The 20,730-nt window shown below is 40.2% G+C and overlaps 1 protein-coding gene across 12 annotated transcripts in view; it reads right to left on the reverse strand.

The window, feature by feature from the left end:
- Positions 1–20,730, reverse strand: part of RBMS3 (RNA binding motif single stranded interacting protein 3) — a 724,789-nt gene that overhangs the window by 152,445 nt on the left and 551,614 nt on the right. For all 12 annotated transcript variants that reach the window (XM_064444222.1, XM_064444223.1, XM_064444221.1 and 9 more), the window contains one exon: positions 5,125–5,282. In XM_064444222.1, coding sequence (XP_064300292.1) covers positions 5,125–5,282 — 158 coding nt within the window. The remainder of the gene's footprint in view (positions 1–5,124; positions 5,283–20,730) is intronic.

A 20,730-nucleotide genomic window follows, 5' to 3' on the forward strand; every position in this document is an offset into this window, starting at 1 on the left:
TTATCCTGAAAAACCCTGAAAGACGCACAGCTTCTTTTGAGGAAAAGAACATACAATTTAGAGGCCTGGCACTCTCGTTTTGCTGCAATGGAAACTGGAGCACATCCAAGTCTACTGAAATCCATGCAAAAGTTCTATAAATAGAATAATGATCCTGTAAGGGCTCAAAATCTTGTATCCCATTTTCTGTTGCTCCCTTTCAGTTTCCGAGTTGAATACTGTTTCCAAAGACTAAATCTAAGACATATAAAGCACAGACAAGCAGGAGATAAGTTTAATAAAAAACATACGCAGGCAGAGAAAAGCATCCCATTGAAAGCTCTTCCAGAAGAACAAGGCAGGGAACAGACAAGGACGAAGCCCAAACTCCCAACAACAAAATGGGTAAATGTCCCACTATAGAGACCCCAGCTCTGTCACAAAGGGATGGAAGTATCTCCTCCTATATCCTCTTGCTCCGAGATGACAGAGGCAGCTAATTGAGAATGTCTTGACTTTGGTCATTTTCTGGGAACAGCATCATAACATTCTTTTATGACAGTTTGTGTTGGACAAATTTTCTCATGTTACTGGAAAAGAATAGTATGAACACACAGTCATTTCCACCTAGACCCAGGCTGATTTATGCTACTGTCTTCACAGTCTCAGGTTAAGTATTATACTGGTGCCCGCCAGCGGTGCAATACTTGACTGTCTGACTGTCAGCATTTCCATCATAAATTTCTGTTTTCAGAGGCTTATGACTTTGTTGTAAAATGTCGCTCGGGGGTTGAATCTTGCAAGGTCGTTTTAAGTTACAAGAGAGCAAACAAAATAAAAAAGTTAGTGGTTTCTAACTCTTTCTTTGCACTTTATCATTTAAAAGGACCTATAAAATGCTTGCTCCACTGTTCAGCTGAGTATGGTACAAGTATGTATGGTATTATTAATGTTTCTATCTCTGTAGGGAGGACACTTAAATAATACTTGAATGGTATTTTACTGTGGGGTTACAAAATGCAATTTTTACCTCATTGATTCAGTGGTATCAGTAAGCCCCTCCCCTCGGTATATCTCAATGCCTCCTTGCCGCCTTTTCCATGTCCCAAGGAGTTCTTCAATTAAAGTCACAGTACCTCAGGCTTGGATTATGAAAATTGCTCAGCCAAATTATCCAATGGTTCCTAACTTTCCTTGTTCCTCCCTCTTCACCTTTAAGGGCTTCATACCCATTTTCATGTTATGGAGTCCCACTGATATTTCTCCCGGGATCCTGCCCCACCTGTCCCTCTCTGGAGTTCGCTCCTCCCTGGAAGTGCAGCTCCACGCCTGGCAATTTTCTTAGGGATGTCCCGAGTCTACCAAAATTTGGTCCAGGTTGCAATGCCAGATGGAAATGTGAAGGTCTCGGAGATACATTCTTCCACAGACCTTCCCAGCACCCTGTAGTGATGCTGTAAGCCCCTTCCAGGGAAGCCTTTCAAGGGAAATTTATCACCACAGGCACTGGAATATTTTACAGATATCACACAAAGTCTTTGGGGCACTTTTGGGATTTCCAGTTTCATCTGAGATATCCAATTATAAAGTGATTTCCTGTGTAAGGTGTCGGATGTGACAGGTCATTCTTCTGACTGAAAGTAGGAATGATCCTCATAATATCTAAGCCTGCACTATCGTCCCAGATGATGGATTTGTTCAAGCTAAATTTATAGCACCTTTTCAACTGCCTTCAATTAAACCCTTGAATAAGGAAGAACCAAGCATTTCCCCTCTTCACAAATGCATCCTTAAACTCCCTGGTCGTTCTCTATTTCCCGGTGCTGCTGACACTTCTGCCTCCAAAGTAGCATCATCACTGATCCTCAGAAATCTCCCTCTAAATATTCTCCCTTTCATTCAGTAAAACAGCACCACTACTTTGGCTCCACTTTGATTGTTACTTCTTTATCTTCTCCCACCTTAACATCTGGAACTCACCCTTTATGGGCCTATGGAAAGCCAGGTCTTCCAGCACACACAGTTACCTCCTCATAAGTGACAACACATCTTCAGGATAAAGTTAAATACCTCCCTCCATGCTCTCAGTACCTCCTCCTATACACTAATTCCAGCCTCCCTCACTTACTTCTCACTTACTCATTACCTCTGATCTGCTTTTTACTCTCACCGACAACGTTGGTAATGTCTTGTTTGCAAAACTCAAATCATAAGAGATCAGCTTTAAAATTATCAGTCAAAAAAAGGTCTTCAAATGCTGTTTCTGTGGCTTTTTTTTCCTTTGCTCCTTTTTTTTTTTTTTGCATGATGAAGGACTATGCTTTTGTTTTAAGCTCTGAGGAATCCATTTACACTTTTAAAAATGAAAGATCAGATGCTGAAGTCGTTTATATGACTCTCAGCGACAGGAATTTAAGAGAAACACCTACAATTTTAAGCCTTTGGACGAAATCCTGCGTGAGGGCAACACTGCGTCATTCTGTCTTTCGACACGCAGTCTTACGACAGACTGAACTTAAAGCTTCTCATCTGCACTGCCTCCTTTTTCCAATTCCTTACTGCTAGTAAGTATTTCTTCCCCCTCCCCCTCCTCCTAATTTCTCTCCCTGCTATACGATAGGCTGTGTTTAGTCCCAGCTTCTGCTTGCCGGTGTCAGCAGAAACCCACGCTGCCAAATGACAAGAGCAATGCGAGCCCTGCAGAATGCCAGCTCCCACAGAGAGCCTGGAGCCAGGTAGCACCAGCTTTGAAGTACAAAGCACAGGCAAGGGGCAAGGGGCAAGGCAGAGGCCGGTGGCCAAAGGTTACAGCAATTCCCTTTCAACTGCATGGACTTCTGTAGAGCCACAGTCGGAGTCTAAAGCTTCCCTTCTCTGGCCCCTTGCTCATAACTCTCCTCCCCAAAATCTCCTGTGGGGCGTACCTAGGCACAGTTGGGTTCAAGCCACAGTGAAATACTCTGGAAAGTTTTGGGAAAATCTGTTCAGTTGCTTTTGAGGGATGCAAACGAGAGGAAATACTTTCACAGCTTAAAAAAGAGAGCTAGCTTTTTATGTGCATATTTGAAAAGATGCTGAACTCTAATGTGGACAGATATTACTCAGATAATTTTCATCCAAGAACATTTGAAGTTATCCAGGTTATAAGTTTTTAAGTAGCCGTACTGTGAAACCACTAATCATACCCATTTAGGAGAAAAATTTGACAATAGCTGTCCACTGTAAGTCTTTACTTCCGATTCCTTTTTGAATATACTTATTTTGAAACCGACCATTCACATAATTGGGCAGAATCAGAAAGTGATTTTTAATCATCATAGTGTTTAATTAATAACTTTGAAACATAAAATTTCAAAACTGCTGGATGCTGCATCATTTTACTGTATGCAAAGTTAACTTTTTCTCCTGTATTACTGTGGCTCGGTTAAGAGCTATGCCAAACAGCATGGGGCATCTCTACAAGCAGGCAAGATATACTGCAATAAAAGGCCCCAGGTCAGAATGTATAATAGCCAGGATCAGCACACGGGTTGCTGATGTGAACTTCTGAAACCTTATCTGGACTGAAATACAGCTGCCATCCCTTAACTGGATGGTATTTATACCCACTCAGTGTATGCTCACACTTTAGGTAAACTAAAACGAAACCTCCATCACTACAAGTAAAGCTAAACAAACTCATCTATTTGGATTGACATGCAGGAAGAAGATACCACTTTATTACAAAAAGAAGGTCAGGTGGCCAGGTAATTAAAGCCTGTACTGATAATTCTGCAAAGACAAGAGTCATCATTCAACTACGGTTCTAAATTCCTGGATTAACTCTGGCCTCATGCAAGTCAATTGGAGATCTGCTGTAGCCTTTGACAGAGCAAACATTTTAGCCCTCTGTCATTTGCATGGTGAGTGCGCAACCTTCACGTTACATTACTAAAGGTTTCTTGAAATATATTACATATATACATTTCCACAACCAAAGACAATTTTTAAAAGTGCAAGTTTATCTGTGAGTTACACTAAACTATATTTAGTGGGCTAGAAAAATTCATGTTATTATCCGCAAGAATGCATAAGGAGTAGTGTGTCATCTTTCAGCATAAATGTTTTGCCTCCTTCCATTTGAATTCAGACAACATTATCTTAACATTCTTGGTGCACGATGATCTTTCACATCAAGGACAAAGGTAACACTACAATGTCACTTATCTTGCAAGCTACCTTTTTATCATACAGCACCCCATTTTACTCAGTGGTGTTATGACACTAACAGAAGTGCCACGATATACCATGATATGGTGCATTTCAAAGAAATCCGCAAGATGACGATGTCATTTCGCCTCCTCTACAAAGTACAATGTTATGAATATTCTGTAGAAACAATGACTTGGGATTTTTTTCCTTTTCTTTTGAAGCAGAAGACTGATTTACAGCACAATTGCAAATTTCTCTTCTTATTTGCTTTTCCAATACCTTTCTATATATAGCTCTCTATTCATTGGCTTTTCAAAAGAAAACTATTTGATTTAAGAATGTTCCAAGCTGAAGAGAATTTATGTAAATATTCCCTGACAGTAAACATGGAAACTTGTCTATCTGTACTGACAATGAACTACATGGTAATAATATGTTGCCCATTCTGTCTAAAGTATCTGACTACTCCGAAAGGGCTTGTTATATGCAAATATTTCTTCTCAAGCTCTTCTCACAGGCTTGAGTTCCCTGCAGCTTTCAAGGAAGCCACGTTTCTTCAGTTGCAGTTCCTCCCCTTTGCTCTTCCAACTGCTAAATTTACTTTTTCCTGTTGTAAAATCTTTGCTAAACATTTAAATGGTTTCTTCCCCAGGTGTGTGCTTTTGGCTGTAGGACACTTATTATTAGCCAGGCTTGATAGTGCACGGATAGCTCACTGTTTTTAGCAGTATTTATTTACATATACATACATGCAATGAACTACTTTTTAGAGCAATGAAATGAACTGCCTTCTGTATTGGTATTCTTCAGCTTGGTGGAAGGAACAGACACACAATCTGATGAAGGTGCTGCTCGCCATTTTCCATCGCTATGAGGCTTCAAAGTTATGTAATAGACACTTGCAAAGAACCAAAGCCAGAATTGTGCCCAAATCAAAAAGAGTAAAGGCTTCACCTGGCAAAGCCGACTCCTCTGCTGACTCCATTAGCATCTCTTAATATTCTGGTGGAAATGACATGTCCAAAGGGTTTCAGCATATTCTCCAGTTCCTGCTCATCCATGGAAACGGGTAAATTTGAGATGTATAGATTTGTGGGATCTTGCTCTTGTTGCTATGACAAAATAAGAGAAATATCCTCAGTTAGGCTTAGCACAATAGAATAGCTCATGGCTCATACAACAAGAGATACTCAAAATAGGACCAAGCCAAGAATTTATAACTGCATTAGAAGCAAAGCTGGGCAATCTGTCCACGATGACAACATATTTGCCAAATTTCTGCAAACTCTCATGTATGTGCTTAATTCCGTACGTGACTGCTTTTACTGAACTCGGTGACAGTACTCATTTATAGAAAATTACTCTCATGCACAAGTGTTCTTGGGTTTGTGTTCTAATTTAGCAAACAGATTGTGAAGAAAACATGATTTCCACAAATGTGCTCACTGTTAACATAAATAAAGAAAGAAAACTCAACACATGTTTTAAGCAGATGTGCTTTCCAGCCTGCAGACTTCCCATTCAACCTGTTCATCATGAGCAAGGTTGGTTGAAAACACAGAACACTTTCCATAGTATCTTTTTTTCATTTTCCCCATCAGAAATGTCTTGGCTGAGAACACGCAACAAGGGTTAACTGGGCAGGGGTAGTTCTGCAGTTCAGTCTAAGGTCCTGGTGAGATGTTTATTCTCAGACTGAATTAAAATATCTTATAAAATATAGCTTGCAGTATGAATAATTGAGAAAACAAATTTGAAGACAGCTTTCTCGTTCTTTTTCAGATTTTTAGGCTAAACTTTCCATTTTGGCAACCCTTCCAATTTCTATTCTTGCTTGTCGATCTACTGCGAAGAAACATGAAAGAGGCATAGATGCCACATGTAAAATAAGTGTATTAAAGCAGTAAATAAAAACCATGTCTACAGACAACAAGGTCTTGATTACATTAAATCAATTTAGTTAAGTCTCTGCAAATTTTCATGGCCCTGGTTCCATTTTCATTTATATGAGCTTTACATAATACCTGATCACCTGTCAGTACAAGCCTGACTGGAATCAGGCGAGACTACATATTTTTAGCTAATGCTTAACAACCAAAAATATAAGATACAATCTTTATGCTGTGCGGTAAGCGAGACAATACTTTACCTGACAAAGCCTTCTGAGACAGATTTCTGGATTCTTTTTTATTACACATTTTAATGGGCAGAATTAATTTGTACTTGTTCAACACTGAGATTTATATGACATCAGTATTATCTTTTTTTTGCTGTGAGGTGTCCTAAAAACCAGATTAATAATTTTGCAGCAGCACCACAACCTTACACTGAAGAAATTACGCACAATCCTGCAGCCATCTGCCCTGGTTTAACTAAACTGGTTTCAAATTACACTCCATTAAAATCAGCACAGATGTGTCTTGTCAAACACAAAGAATCACGTCTTATTTCTAGAAGATGTATGAAGACAGGACAGAACCAAGATGTCTGCTCCATCACTACCTTGCATATTCAAGGCCTCGAAAACGGAAGCTGAAATCATTTCATGGGCTGTATTTCACACACCCCATCTTTACAGGGACAAGAATGACGGAACAAAGTCTAGCTTAGCTAACTATCAGAATCAGAAGCCAAAGAAAGTTTTCAGTTTCCCTTACCCAAGGCTCAAGGGAAATTTTAGCCCTTTTGGATGAGGAAAAAAAAAGCTGCAAATGGATACCCCAAAGGGTCCAAAATCAGGAGGCGTGTAATACTGTTTTACTGCATAATTTGGATTCTGACCTAAGAGCTGTGAACACTTGCCTTTGGTCATACTGCTTAATGCCCACTGCATTCTAGCTTTGCATCTTCAGACCTATTACCCCATGAAAAAATACATTACCATGCAGGTTGAACTCCCCATTATTTTACAAAACAGAAATCAAAGAACAAAGTAGGCACATTTTCAAGCTGCTGCTGTCCATAAAAATATGCCCAGTTATTACCACACCTCATAGTAAGGGGCAGAGGAAATGAAAACCACACACACAAACAGCAAACTTACTGCAAATTGAACTGAAGTTACAAATCCCAAATCTAGAAAAACATTCTTTCCCTTTCCAGTCATCTTTCCCTGCAGTCATCTTCCTTTCTCTGACTTCAATTTACATTCATACAGATCTGAAAGCGTGTTCCTCTCCAATAACCAAAAGATATTAGTGAGGGGTCAGAACTGGTACGCTATCGACAATGCAAGGAAAAACATGCAAACAGTCCTGGAGGGAAGGTAGGCAAGAAGAGAGAGGAATACGAGCTTCATGTGACACTTTTAGCTTTGGGAGAAACAATGAAACAAAAACCACAAACATTTTATTTCTTTTCATTTTTTTTTGCCACATTTTTCCCCTTTTCTGTGCGCAAACTATTTAAGTTGTATTGCTTGTTACTCCCCCTGCCCCCTCTCCCTCCCCAGGCCACAGGAAAAAAGATATAGGAGATTAGGAAGCATCTTCATTGTTACCAAGTACTTTGAAAATGTGAGCAATGGAGGCAGTTAAAACAGAGGCATTACAGAAGCAAATCAAAGTAGAACGGTTTGCAATTCCAATAGGCGCGGTTTTTCAGAAATAATCGCATCGTTATGCAACCCTCTACCCATTGATTGGTTAAGGACTTTGCTTAATCAACCAACCAGTGCTCAGGCCCTGACATCCCTTGTCAATACTGAGAAAAAACCCAACAGCCTTATGCAGATGAAATCCCCATAGCCAAAGGACAGCCTAATATGAAAAAAAGCAGAGTTCCGCATCAGTAACTGCACAACAGCCTTTGCTTTCACTGAAGCAACTCAGTCCTGCAAAATATTAAAATGTGAACTTTTCCTTTGACTACTCAGTTTTCAAGCTGGGGCAAACAAACAAAATAAGTAAGAACCACAGCCAATGTGTCTCACTTCTGGAGTAGGAACACATAAGCCTTTTAACTGTGTGAGAGATTAAATGTTGTTGTTTTAAATATCCGTGAAAAGTTTAGCTACACTCTGAGGATGAATGAAAGACTAGCAGGCCACAGTCACTCTCTCACAAGGATTTACCAAGCCTATCTTTTATCAACAAGATAAATAAGAGCTGCAAGCAGAGAGAGACAGATGAGGCCACTCATGCTACCTCCACAACACAACAGTGTTTTCTAGAAAGGAAAAAAAAATCCATGTTATTTTTCCTTACTATACAAATATAACATTTAGAGAAATACCTTTTTCCTTTACAGAGAAATATCACCCCACAGAAGCCGTATCTTACACCAGAAACTGAAACGAAATGCCTTCCAAGCGACGAAGCCTGGAGCCAAGTAGGCTTTACAGGAGGGGTGTGGAGCCGGGCTGCCATGCCACCGCACAGCCAGACCCCATGGCCAGCTACCCTCACAAGCCCGTGTTTCTTGGGCTCGGCCCCTGCTCCCAGCCTCTGGCACCAGGGCTTCTTGTGATCCTTTTCAGTGGCGCAGAGCTCCCCTCTGCAGTGTGGAGGTGCTGACACATGCTCCAAGTTTTCCCTGAGTCTTTTCAGCCCAGATTCCCCAAGCTCCTGCGTGACATACTCGCTTCCCTAGCCCCAGTGTAACTGCCGAGCTTTTCAGTTTGAAAGGCAGGCGTCCTACTGTTCAAAATGTGCCTATTTGTTGACAAGATGAGCCTAACCAGAACCATAAGTCCAAGCACCCCACAAACTACTAGCCTTTCATAATCCCGACTAGTTGACAGTGAGGTTTCTGCCTTCAGTGAAGGATCACATCCCAAGGCTCCAGGAATGGCGGCGACTGTGGTGTCTGGATCCACACAGTGTGGCCCAGGCCCTCTCTGGTTCATTTAATTCTTTCCATGGCTTTTCACTAGGCGTTAAAAAATGCTACTTACCACCCTGGGATGCTAAACACCCATTTATTACTGTGTCTGGTCCCAAACTGACTGGTCACCAGCAAGAGAGCTGAAAGTCATTTCTGTGGTACTCATGGTCACTTCATTTTCCTCTTGTGCCCCCAGTATTCTGGACAGAGAGGGGCAGGCAGCAGAAATCCACGTACCCCCTGCAAACACCTCCAACAGCACTGTGCCTCGGATGCCCCGCAGCTGCTGACTTAGAGCCACTGCAGTGGGGCCGGCAGCCAAGCAGAGCCCCCACTGCCACCTGGGCTTTGCAGTCCCTGTCCTGCTTTCCCCCTCCAGACCACACCAGTGACACCAGGCTTGTCCCACACTGCAGGGAAATGACACGCCTGTAGACACAGTCTTCCGAAAGCACGACGACCTCTCAGGTTTAATTCCCTACTTGTGAGAAGTGCCCCCCAGGGGAACCAAGGCCAGCCACTGCAGCTGGCTGCCACCCCCGGGGGCTCAGACGAGGAGGAGAGGGCTGCCGGGAGCAGCAGAGGGCTAGCTGCAGTGCGGTGGCATGGCTCCGTTTTTCCCAGACCCCGTGTGCCAAATGCGGCTAATTAATGGGTACAAGACCAGGCCAAGTTGCTGCTTCTTGAAGGGACGGCAGCTGTGGAGCCTGCTGAGTGTGCCAGCTGCAAAAGCATCATGCTCAAGGCATGCAAACTTGCAAGCACAGTCTCAAGGCACTGTCAAAAGCCTGCTCCTGGCTGTCTTCTCTGAAGTTAATTTCACCCAAGATCTCCCATTTGACAGCCCAAGGAGGATCACATTTTCCAAGTACGGCTTGTGCTTGCAGCGCAACCCCAGCAAAACAGGGGTGAACTCATCCAGTCATCCCCAACCCTCTGAAATCCTGACACAGCCTCACACCCTAGACTGAGCTCATTCTGGGGTCGTGGTCTGTGCCAGTCTACGTGGATATACTGAGTGCCACAGAATGGGCCAACAACAACAACATAAAAAAGAAATTAAGCCAACTGAAGCTCCTCAGGCACACACAGGGCTTTTTGCAACTCTCTTTGCTCCCACCCCAGCCTGTTTCACCATTATCGTAGCCCAAATACCTCAGCTGCTCTGGCCTGTGGGCTCCAGGGGCATTAGCTACATGCATAAGTTGTAGTTAGGCATTCTGGTGCGAGGGTGATAGACACTCCCAAACTGGCCAAAACCACAGCTAGGAAGGTTTAAAATTGTGAATACTGCAGTAGGGGAAAACGAAGTTTTCAATTAGCTCAGAGAATTTCCAGCATTCAGCAGCAGGCGTCCTGCTGCAAGACCCTGGAGTTCAGCAGTCAGGAGCAGTTGTACTGGGGAAACAGCCAGAAATTTTGTCACTGCCTTTTAGCAAGAACTGGGCCAGTCACTCAGCTCCCAAGGCCTGTGCCAAGAAGACAGAAGAAGATTATAATGCAGACTATTTGAAACGCACTACACCAACAGCATTTGAAACGGATAAAACCCAGTGGAGGGCGTGCTGCAACTCAAAGTTTGCTGTTTGCTTTGCTGGACACTCCCAGCCACTCTTGAAAGGACGGACAACGCTCAGATGGGATTTTCCCTCCCATCTTGAGATAATCTTTGGAAGCAACACATGAAAAGCTGAAAGAACAATACTTGCTGGTGTGAGAAGAGGCTGAGCCTCTTTATGTAGTACATTTAGTAATGCATTCTTTAAAGACACACGTGTAGGGAGGGGTGGGCAGATTTTGGCTGTGGTTTTTTTTTTTAACCAAAAGGAACTAAAACCTCCTGTAATCTCAGTAGGGCTTGAAACTGAGTGTGTTTGGTTTATTTGGGAACCCTACCTACTAATTCTTTTTATTAAACCTAAATTATTTCTCCTTAGAGCAACTTACTCTAGGAAGCTAAGTGCTGTTTATTAGTTCTAATGATTCCTTCTTCCATCTTCCAAACTTATTCTGGGAATATAACTTTGTATGTGGATTGATATGATATTCTGAACTCCTCTTTTTAAAGGTATAATAAATATTTTTATTAATAGGTCATATGCTTTTTCTTGTCTTTAATAAATTGAGACTTCATCATATTAACATTGTCACAGGTCAATATCACAGGTCACCTTTAGAAGCATGGTCAGATCTTTCTTAACATTTTACACCCAGGTTCAAATCACCCTCAATTAGTAGTTTCCCCAAACTGGTTCTTCTCTGCCTAAAGGCCACTGCCCAGATCTTAAGGCTGTGTACGTAAGTTCTTCCCTCCTTTAAAGAACTGAGTTGAAGTTCTGTCTCCCCTTAACATAAAAATTGTAATGCTCTTTATGGAAAAAGCCATTTATATGGAACGATTTATATGAAACCAGATCATTTATATGGAAACATTTATATGCCAGTGCATAAATTTTCCAGTGTTTGCTCAGTATTTTGAAAACTGTAGTTGTACAGTAGCATCAGTCTGATCTTCAGTTTATTAGATTATTTCTAAACTGGATTCTACACAAGCCACTGAGCTTAAATGAAATTTAGAGGAAGCATGTAATACTTTCTCTTAGTAGATTCACATTCAATATTTCTTCTTGTTGTTTTAGTATTTAATATTTACTTTTTTAGTACTGCAGATCATGAGAACTTTCTAGGACATCTGAAAGAGACACTCATTTGAAAGCTGATTTGGTATGCATTTGATTGGATTCACGCACCAAAAATCTGAATTAAAGGATTTTTTTCCCCCCAGTTTTCTATTGTTTCCCCATTTATTCCTGCTGCTTTTTCACATTAGAGGTCATGTGGCATATTTTTGCACATATGTAAAACATGCCTGGTTTTCAAACTGAGTAAGCTACTGAATTTATAATTCGGGTGTTTAACTAGAGATCTCATATGTGACATCTACAAGTAACATTTGGAGAGGTTCTCTCTTCATTGACCTATCCAAGCCTGTCAGGATGCTCCTAACTTAGCACAGTTAGATAGGATGAATATGGGCTGGTGGTGTGAAAGTTAAAAGAAAGTCATCCCAAACTCCACCACCTCCTGGTATCAGAAAAATGATGGCAGGAAACCCTTTTCCCCCTCAGTGGAGGCATGAGGGAGGGGTTCTGTGCAGTGGTTGGGGACTGGGATCTTGCCCAGTTACGTCCGCATGGTGCCTGCAAATCAATGAAGATACGCTGATTTGAATTAAGTGATAGTAGCCCCATATTCAAAGATTTTTCACAGTATGATTTCTTTTATAAAAAGAAGCAACAAACAAACAAACAAAATCCATGTGAAACACTTGCTCTAGCAATGGTCCAGACCAGATAGCCTTTCAGAATTGCTAACGACGTATTTTGAGCCATCATTGCAGTAACGTGAGGGGAACAGAATGAATCAAGTGCAGCTGCCAGGGTTCCCTTTGACTTTTTACTGGCTTATTTGCTTCCCTTTGTGTGGTCACATTTTTAACAGTGTAGACAGCCAAATCAATGACCATTTAACTATTGATCTCTGGCTGGTTTCACTCGCTCTTTGAGCAGCACACCAAAAGGCTTACAAGACTGTACAGAAAGCCTAAACTTTACATGGATTTTATTAGTGCACTAAGTACCGATAATCCAACAGATACAGCGGAAGGAAACTGGTAAAAGCAATGCTGGCCACCTTGTCAAGAGTCCATCCCAAGCTCTTTGCAGCAGGCACTGCCAGAAGCACTAGCTATCTCCTCAACCAAGACTGTGTCTAAACACTGAAGGTTTCGCAGGGAAAGTTCTGCAAAGCAGAAGGCACTGGGCTTCTGCTTATTTTGTCTTAGGTAACTTCAAAAGAATCTCTGTGTTGTTTGATGGCCTTTCAAAGACTTGAGTATGTCAAGGATGTTAAATCTTTCTTTCACCCTGATACATCTACTTCACAGTAGTCACTGTACCTATTTAGACTGAGTGCTGACTATGTGTTTCATAAATTATCTTTCTTCCATACCCAACCCTACCTGACTCTTATACTACGACAGTTTAAAATTATTTAGCAACATGGTTTTTCCACAGCACTTCAGGAGAATTAGACCTCAGCACAATTATGCAACTATTGTATAGCAATAATTAAGCCCAATCCATCAGACATTATAAATATATCTAAAACTAAACCTCCACCATGCATTTTCTGTTATAAGCTTGATTGTCATGTCAAAAGCCTGTTAACAATGTCAAGGACACTTTCTGAAAAGACACAGTGGTTCTGCACATAAACACATGAAACACTCGTAAGTGCTATTTTGAAGAAAAGCATTTTCCCAATTATTTTCAATAGAATTTTATTGTTACTTGAGTAAATAAATTTAAGCCCTGCCATTAGAAATCCTTTGCCTGGGATCACCTAATCAGGAAAAAGAGATGTGACTCACGCACCCAGCCTTCACTGAAACACTCTTTGCAGTTACTTCTTAAACAAGGCATAGGGTAAAATTTGTTCTATCAAGTTTTGTCAAAAATTTGCAAACAAGCAAATTCCTGAAAACCATGACCTATGAAGAGAAAAAGGACAAATGTATTGTAGGAAATTATCTGTCACAAATACCTGTATCAGCTTTACAGTGAAGTATTATTTATAAGTACTGTTTTAATTAAAAACATGAACTTTAAAAAGAGTTAATGGTTTATATGTGCCCAGGATTTCTTCTCACTGTGCAAACTATCGGAGTTCTGTGCTGTGCTGTGTAAGCTGGACTCATCTTTCTCTTAATTAAGTTTGTTCATGGACAGCACAGCATTTGCTAAAGCTAAATACTGCTGGAACTGAATTGTTATTGGTCTGTCCAGTGCAGAGTTGCTCCAGAACCTTCCACCATGCATTTCATCTGCCAATGGTGATTTCATTTGCCCTTCGCTTTGTGTGGCAAATATGGATTTGAGTCACTATGGTTGCTGCCTTCAGAGCATTGTAAAAGGTACACAGTACCTCCTTTTACTTCCACAAAATACGATGATAACCAGAACTACCACAGACTGATATAAAAACCTGTTTTTCATACTACTGCCATTACAAAGCAAGATTTTTAGAACTTCTTACTTCTTAGTTTTCCTAGAAACAAATTTCCACCGTTTCCAACTTGCACAGTGCACTGCAGCCAAAAAGGCAGCTCAACCTCTGCAAAGATGATTTTGCCACTCTAGCTTTGGAGGTGTTCAGTTGTCCCTGTATTCTCTTTCATACTGTTTCAACAACCGGTTTGTTATTTATATTGCTGTTAAGTAAGAATCAATTAATCACCTCAGATTACCTGAAGCCTATCTATAAAAACTTCTGAAAATGCTACATAACCCCCTAGCCATGAACCCAAAATTAGAAATTCAGTGATGACCTCTGGAAGCACAAGGCTGATTTGCCAGATGAACTGCCACCTAAGTCAAACACCTTACCTATTTATTTTGCTTTGACACCAACTGTGTCCTAGAGTGTCCTATTGCACGTTAGACAATACTGCATTGTGTATGTTCACTTGCTTTATACCATACTGGGTTAATGATATGCTGACTGATGTATATTTTCCAGGATTTTCTTACCAATATTTAGGCAAGAGTCAAGTCCTTTGCCCCTGCACTGAGTCAACCAACCTTACAATTTAACTCCTACTGTTTGCATTCTCACTGAACTGTGTTTTGCACGCTACTGTCCCACAGAAAGGGTGTGTGTTTGTATGTGTGTGTGTATATACTTACACAAACAGAGAAAGAAGAGGTCACAGAAGAGATTATTTGCTTTATTAGAGGGCACAGGAGGAAGTTAGGCCACAGTATAAACTTTCCATTATCAATAATGGAGGGAAAAAACCTAATTCAAGCTCAAATGCTGTATGCACTAAATCAATAAAATTAAATTAATAGCTTAACTTAAAATGCTCTTAAAGAAAGATCTTAGAAATATGCACAAAAACCATCCTGTTATCATGGATTCTTGTGACTTTGGCATTTTGAAAAACATGATACACAGAAATAGTAAGTATTTAGTAACACTGTTTACTTCAGTTGTTTAAAAAAGATTTGCAGTGACACTAATTAGTTGAAATGCATTTTTTTAGTATGTAAAATGTTCAGTGTAAAAATGTCCAATTGTAATAATAACTAAAAAGGAAAATTACAATTATTTTTGCTCTACTTAAAATTGTAATACTCCCAAACACCTGTCACAAACACAAAGAGTTTCAAGATGGAACACAGACAATATAGAACTCTCAAGAATTCTAGAGTTCTCCTTTGCATAAGCTGAAATCTGGAAAGTTATAACAGATCCTGAAAAGCTTGATTTGTGTACGAATCAATGGAGATTCTAGAGTAAATGGTTAAAATTATTACAGAATTTTTAGACCTCGCTTTTTTAACCTACATTTGTCAAGGTGGCAACTCTCAACCCATGGTCTGGTGACTTTTAGAGCTGACAGGGCTGTGCTATCTTCTTACCTCAAAGTTTAAAGTAGAATATCTCTGTTCTCATGACAGTAACATTGGACCAAAAGGATTACAAATGGTAGTGGAAATAAATGGTTTTCTCCCTAGCCTACCTCAGGATACAAAAATACTACTCGCTCACTGAAGACAGGATCTGGCATTGTAGAGGACAAACTTGGGTTCCTCAAACTGTAGATTTAAAGCATTTAGATCGACCTATGGATTAACTCCTCCTATGTACTTTGTGGAAACAGCCAGGAGTCAGAGCAGAAGTTGCATGTTGCTCCTTAAGCTCAGAAAAGGAAGCAATGGGACTTTCTAAATGACAGGAATGTGGCAAAGGAGAGGGCTTTGCTATCTGATCTTCCAGTGGCAATAGGATGTCATAATGATGCGGTAGAGGCACAAGTTACAGATGTTTTTATGCACCCGTAACCCGCACTTGGCCAGGGTAGCTTTAGGACCTTCTGTCCACTATTTCTTGCAGCTGTTCTCCCTAAGGACAGAGTATTTGCTCTGTCATGGCCTGATCCTTCTCTAACTGTTACTCTTGCTCTAATTCTACAGCAAAATTTTCATTGGCCTCACGTGGCACTATCAGGACCTGTGCTTATATTTTCAAAACTATATTCAGATTAGTAAAGATGCAAAAAAACGAGTGGATGCATCTCTTCTGATGACTATCATGCATTTATTGCTTGCCTTTAATATTTCCTTTCAAAGCTGCCAGCCAAGAAAAAAAAAAAAAAGAACATAGATTTGAAATGCTACATATGCACACAGGGTTAAATTATTATCAATATTGCATCTATCTGTAGATCAATAGGAACGTATGCATTTCTCTTCAGAAGCCTCTTTAGGTTGGGGCTAAGTCAGGAAACCCAGATTTCTTCATGTAAAATTCAAAGCCTTAGCATTTAGCTGTCTACACTTGCACTGGAAAAAGACTGTAGTTATTAGTGGTAGTAAATTATCAGCACTGGGAAAGCATTAGAAGCTTTAAGAGGAGTTTTTGGGACAGTATAATCCTTTTTAATATTTGACCCATTGACCCAAAGGCAAATTCAAGCAGCACACAGATCCCATGTGATTGCTTGTGAAGAGAACTGAACGCTTTCTTTTGTCATGTTTTACGTTACTTCCTAAAAACCATAAACGAAGTCAGAATTTTCTTGTCTAGGAATTCCTGTTAGGATAAGGTTGAGGTCTACTTAGCCTGAGCCCATACAAACTGCTAGAGAACAGTTATTCATCTTGATGCATGTGCCAGAAATGGAAACCTACTAGTCCTTGAGGATGCATCAATTTTCAGGGAGTCTGGATTCTTTTAACTACTACAGAAACTTAAGAAAAAATCTACATAGGCACTGCTTAAGGAAAACAAAATCTAACATAAAACACAGCCTTGACAGTTTTATTTTGAGAAATCTGTATTTAACACAGACAAAAATACTGTTCCCATTTAAGATCAGGCACAACTCACAAAACATCACTGCAGAAATACTGATACTTTCCCTAAACGCATCAGATATAAAAAGGCAACCAAGTCATGTTTCAAATGTGACAAGTGATGGTTATCGCTCAGAAGCATGACAGACACAGCAATACCACATTTTCCTTGTGTGTGGAATTCCTGGTGCTGAGTCAGCATGTCCCAGTGGAGGGTTAGCAAAAAGGCCTTGAAATACTCAACTTCCAACCTCACAGATGAAAATGAGAAAATATTATTAGTAAGTGAAGAAATGGAAACTTTGCATTATTTAAAAAATAAGACATTAAAATAGAACACAAAGGCAGGGTTGAATTGCTGTGATTATCACTGCTGAACCCCCTTGCACAGAGCAGCTGAGCTGCCTGTGCTCTCCTCAGCACCCACCAGAGCAACTCTTGCTCTGTGTGATGAGATTGCCCTGGTAAATGAAGTTGAGATTAGGACCCAACAGCAGGACAGCAAGGAAAAATACTTAATGATGGGGCTAAAATGCTGCCTCTTTGCCTCTTTGGCCCCTGCTTATCTCTTCTTCTTACGTCTATACAGTATTTCAGCTGTGGCTAATGCATGTATATGCATGTGCCTGTGTGTGTATATGCATGGGAATGATGTGTTTAAGTACGTAAGTACATCTCTATATTACATATGTAACAACAAAATATATTATACACATAAAAGTACATTCCAGTTTAAGCTTGCTTTCAGTTTTGAAGATCTGGGTAAACAGATGTCTATGTGTAAAGACATACAAGATTATACCCAGACTTCCAAAAAAGGAGGCACATTTGCAGTTATGCATACATATGTGTGAGTGACTATGTATACAAAGGAGGTATCCCCATACATAGCCACTTATTGTGCTTAGCTGGTGGTATGCTTATGTGTGATTAAATATATCTGCATGTAATCATATTTTACATTTATCTGTATATGTGTATAAATCATTCATATAAAAAGTGATGGCTGTATCAATCCAACAAATGAAGAATGTTATGATCCTTTTTCTCATTTATAAATCATGAGCAACTCTAAGGGCTTACTGCAGTAATAAAACTGTGAGACGAGATACAAAGGCATTCCTTGCGTCCCAGACTGGAAAGGAATTACAAAGAAGGCATTCTGGACTTTGTGGTTGGTTGGGAATTAAAGTCAAAGGAGAATCTGCAAGCAGTGTGTAGGAGTGGTGTGGATCTTCTCCTAGGATGCTGAAAACTGGACCCGGTTCTTGTGTTGGTCCTTAAATGATCTGAGTCATTTTGCTCCGGCTTTAGAATTTTTTTTATAACTGTGGAGTGTTACAAAAAGACAGCGTTAAAGAAAGGAACTTGAACTACCCCATACTTTAGGCTTCTGGATTACCTCTCCAGGTGCTGTGTTTGCAACTTGTTTTCAAACCAGTTTTAGTGAAAGGAAAAGCCAAACATCTTAAACTCTCAACTAATTAATATTGCACTACTAGGGCAAAGAACTAGAATGAGAGCGAGCTGCTTTATCATGTAAATTAGGAGTGTTTTATCAGAGGCATACTCCTATGCCAGTGCTTATCCTTGGTGATGCTGATATCAGCAGTTGATGACATAAGCAGAAAATCACCCAATACTCAGGAAAAAACTTCAACCATTTTTTGAGGAGGTAAAATGCAGTTGTTCCTAAAGGATGTAGGACCCAAAAGTACTATATACAATGCCTTTAAGTGGATGCCTATGAAATTCCAGAGTTTGCTTGTGAAGTTCCCATCATGACCACAGCAGCTCCTGGTGGCTTGTGGTAAAACACACAGACCTGTGGATGTACGTGTGTTTTTCATAAGCCGTGTAAACACTTTAAACCTAAGGGACTAAACTTGATAGTTTACAGTTCGGAGAAATTTGTGGTCAGCTCAACTTTGCTCAACAGACCAAGCTAATGTTACATGTATTCTTTGGGCACAACCCCCCCAAAAAAACCCCCAAAATACCCATGTTCTAAATATGGAAGCTGGTCATATCTACACAAAATCCCTTAAAAACTCTCAGGTTCCCCAAGAGAAAAATAAATATCCACTGGATCCCACTGAGTAATGTCTCAGCCTGATGTTGACTCAGTTGTGGATGTGTAGATCAGTGACTGTCACAGACAGACTCACATCCAGCAGCCTCAGGATGGGATTTGACATTCTGAGGCTTCCCAGCCTTACCCTGCCAGGAAGGGGATGGGGCTGGCTCTGCTGAGAAAAAGCATCAACAGCCTCTGCAGCTTGTTTGCTTTGTAAGGGAAATAGTTTCAAGTTATGTGACCCTATTCTTAAAGATCAATCAACTTAACCTGCTAAGCTGCCTTTCACAGGTTTTTGAGATATTACACTGTTTCGAAAGATCAAGCAATTCCCAGAGACAGTGAAAAGTTAAGGAGTAGAGCCATTTGCATTTACTCTGCTATTAATTTTAGGACCTAAAATAATAATATTTAAAGAGTTCATAATAGTGAAGTGTGGGGAAAAACACTTTGAGGGACCCAACCAAATCAGAAGGTTATGCAGTGAAATAGGAAGAAAAAACAAAATATACAACGAGCTTCTGTCACTTGGAAGACACGTAGAAAATTGCATTGCATTGTCCCAATGTTGCTGATCCCCATGTAAGCAAAAAATTTCCCCACTTTTCAATTCTGCTGAACCTGCCACCTATTCTGTAAGCTCCAAAATTAACATGAAGAAAAGAAATACTAATCAGAGACAAAGCACACTTGAAACTAAGGCCCTGACTGCTTTGGGACAATTAAAGTGCAGACTGGGTATATTAATCACAGTCCTCTGGCCTGGTTCCAAGTTGGGCAATTACAATCTGCCTACCTCAAATTCTCCCCAGAGTTTCAAATGCAAGAGTTATTTGTGATTTCCTTCCTATAAAAAGTGTTGTTTAGTGCAGCCTGTAAAGACTGGTTTCATTCAAGTGATGGGTGAATGACCCACATTGACTATAGAAAATGTGTAAAAGCACTTTGGGATCCTTCAGGAAGAAGGACACTTATTACATGCTCATTTTACAGTGCTTTTATTATTCTAAGAGGAAGTACTCCTATCTAGATGTTTCTTCACATGCCTCTTAATAACCAAGTAGTTCAGAGTTTGGACTTATTTTTCTAAAAATTAAATTAGGTCACGTTATTTTTTCTATAAATTTAAGATGGTAGATTTGAAATGCAAGCACTGTATCATGAAGACAATTTAGGAAAACATACACAACTTCTTCTACTTTGAAAACTATTCAGATCATTTTTTGAGCCAAAAAAGATTAATGATTTATTATGGGGCTCATTAATCAAAAATTGTGTGTGCATGTTTTTTAAAGGACCAATTCCACTGTTCAAGTCAATTAGGTCCTCTAAAGCTATTACATCGGGAAGGAGCTGCAATATTACCAAGACTTCCTGCAATATTGTTGAGACTTCCCCGAGTGTATTTAGAGTATAAAATAAATGCTATTATTCAGGAGATACTGAATTGCTAAGCTTCTTAAATTTGTACAATTGGGAACTTGAAGTACATTAAAATGCTGAAACTCATTAAGAGCCCTTTTCACAGCTGCAAAATCGTTGGCATTCACAGTACCGCGCAGAACAATAAAACACTCCCCACACCTTTGAACGGGGTGACTTCCGTCCCTCCAGCTCCGCTTTAATGAATCACTGAGGCAGAACTGGTATCTAACCTCTCCGTCAACCTCCTCCATTGAAAGGGAGAAACAAAAAGCCACAACAACACTAATATTCTGAACAGAAAAGCAAAATGTA

Source organism: Phalacrocorax carbo, chromosome 2 (genome assembly GCF_963921805.1).
Source record: "Phalacrocorax carbo chromosome 2, bPhaCar2.1, whole genome shotgun sequence".
Taxonomy (NCBI): Eukaryota; Metazoa; Chordata; class Aves; order Suliformes; family Phalacrocoracidae; genus Phalacrocorax; species Phalacrocorax carbo.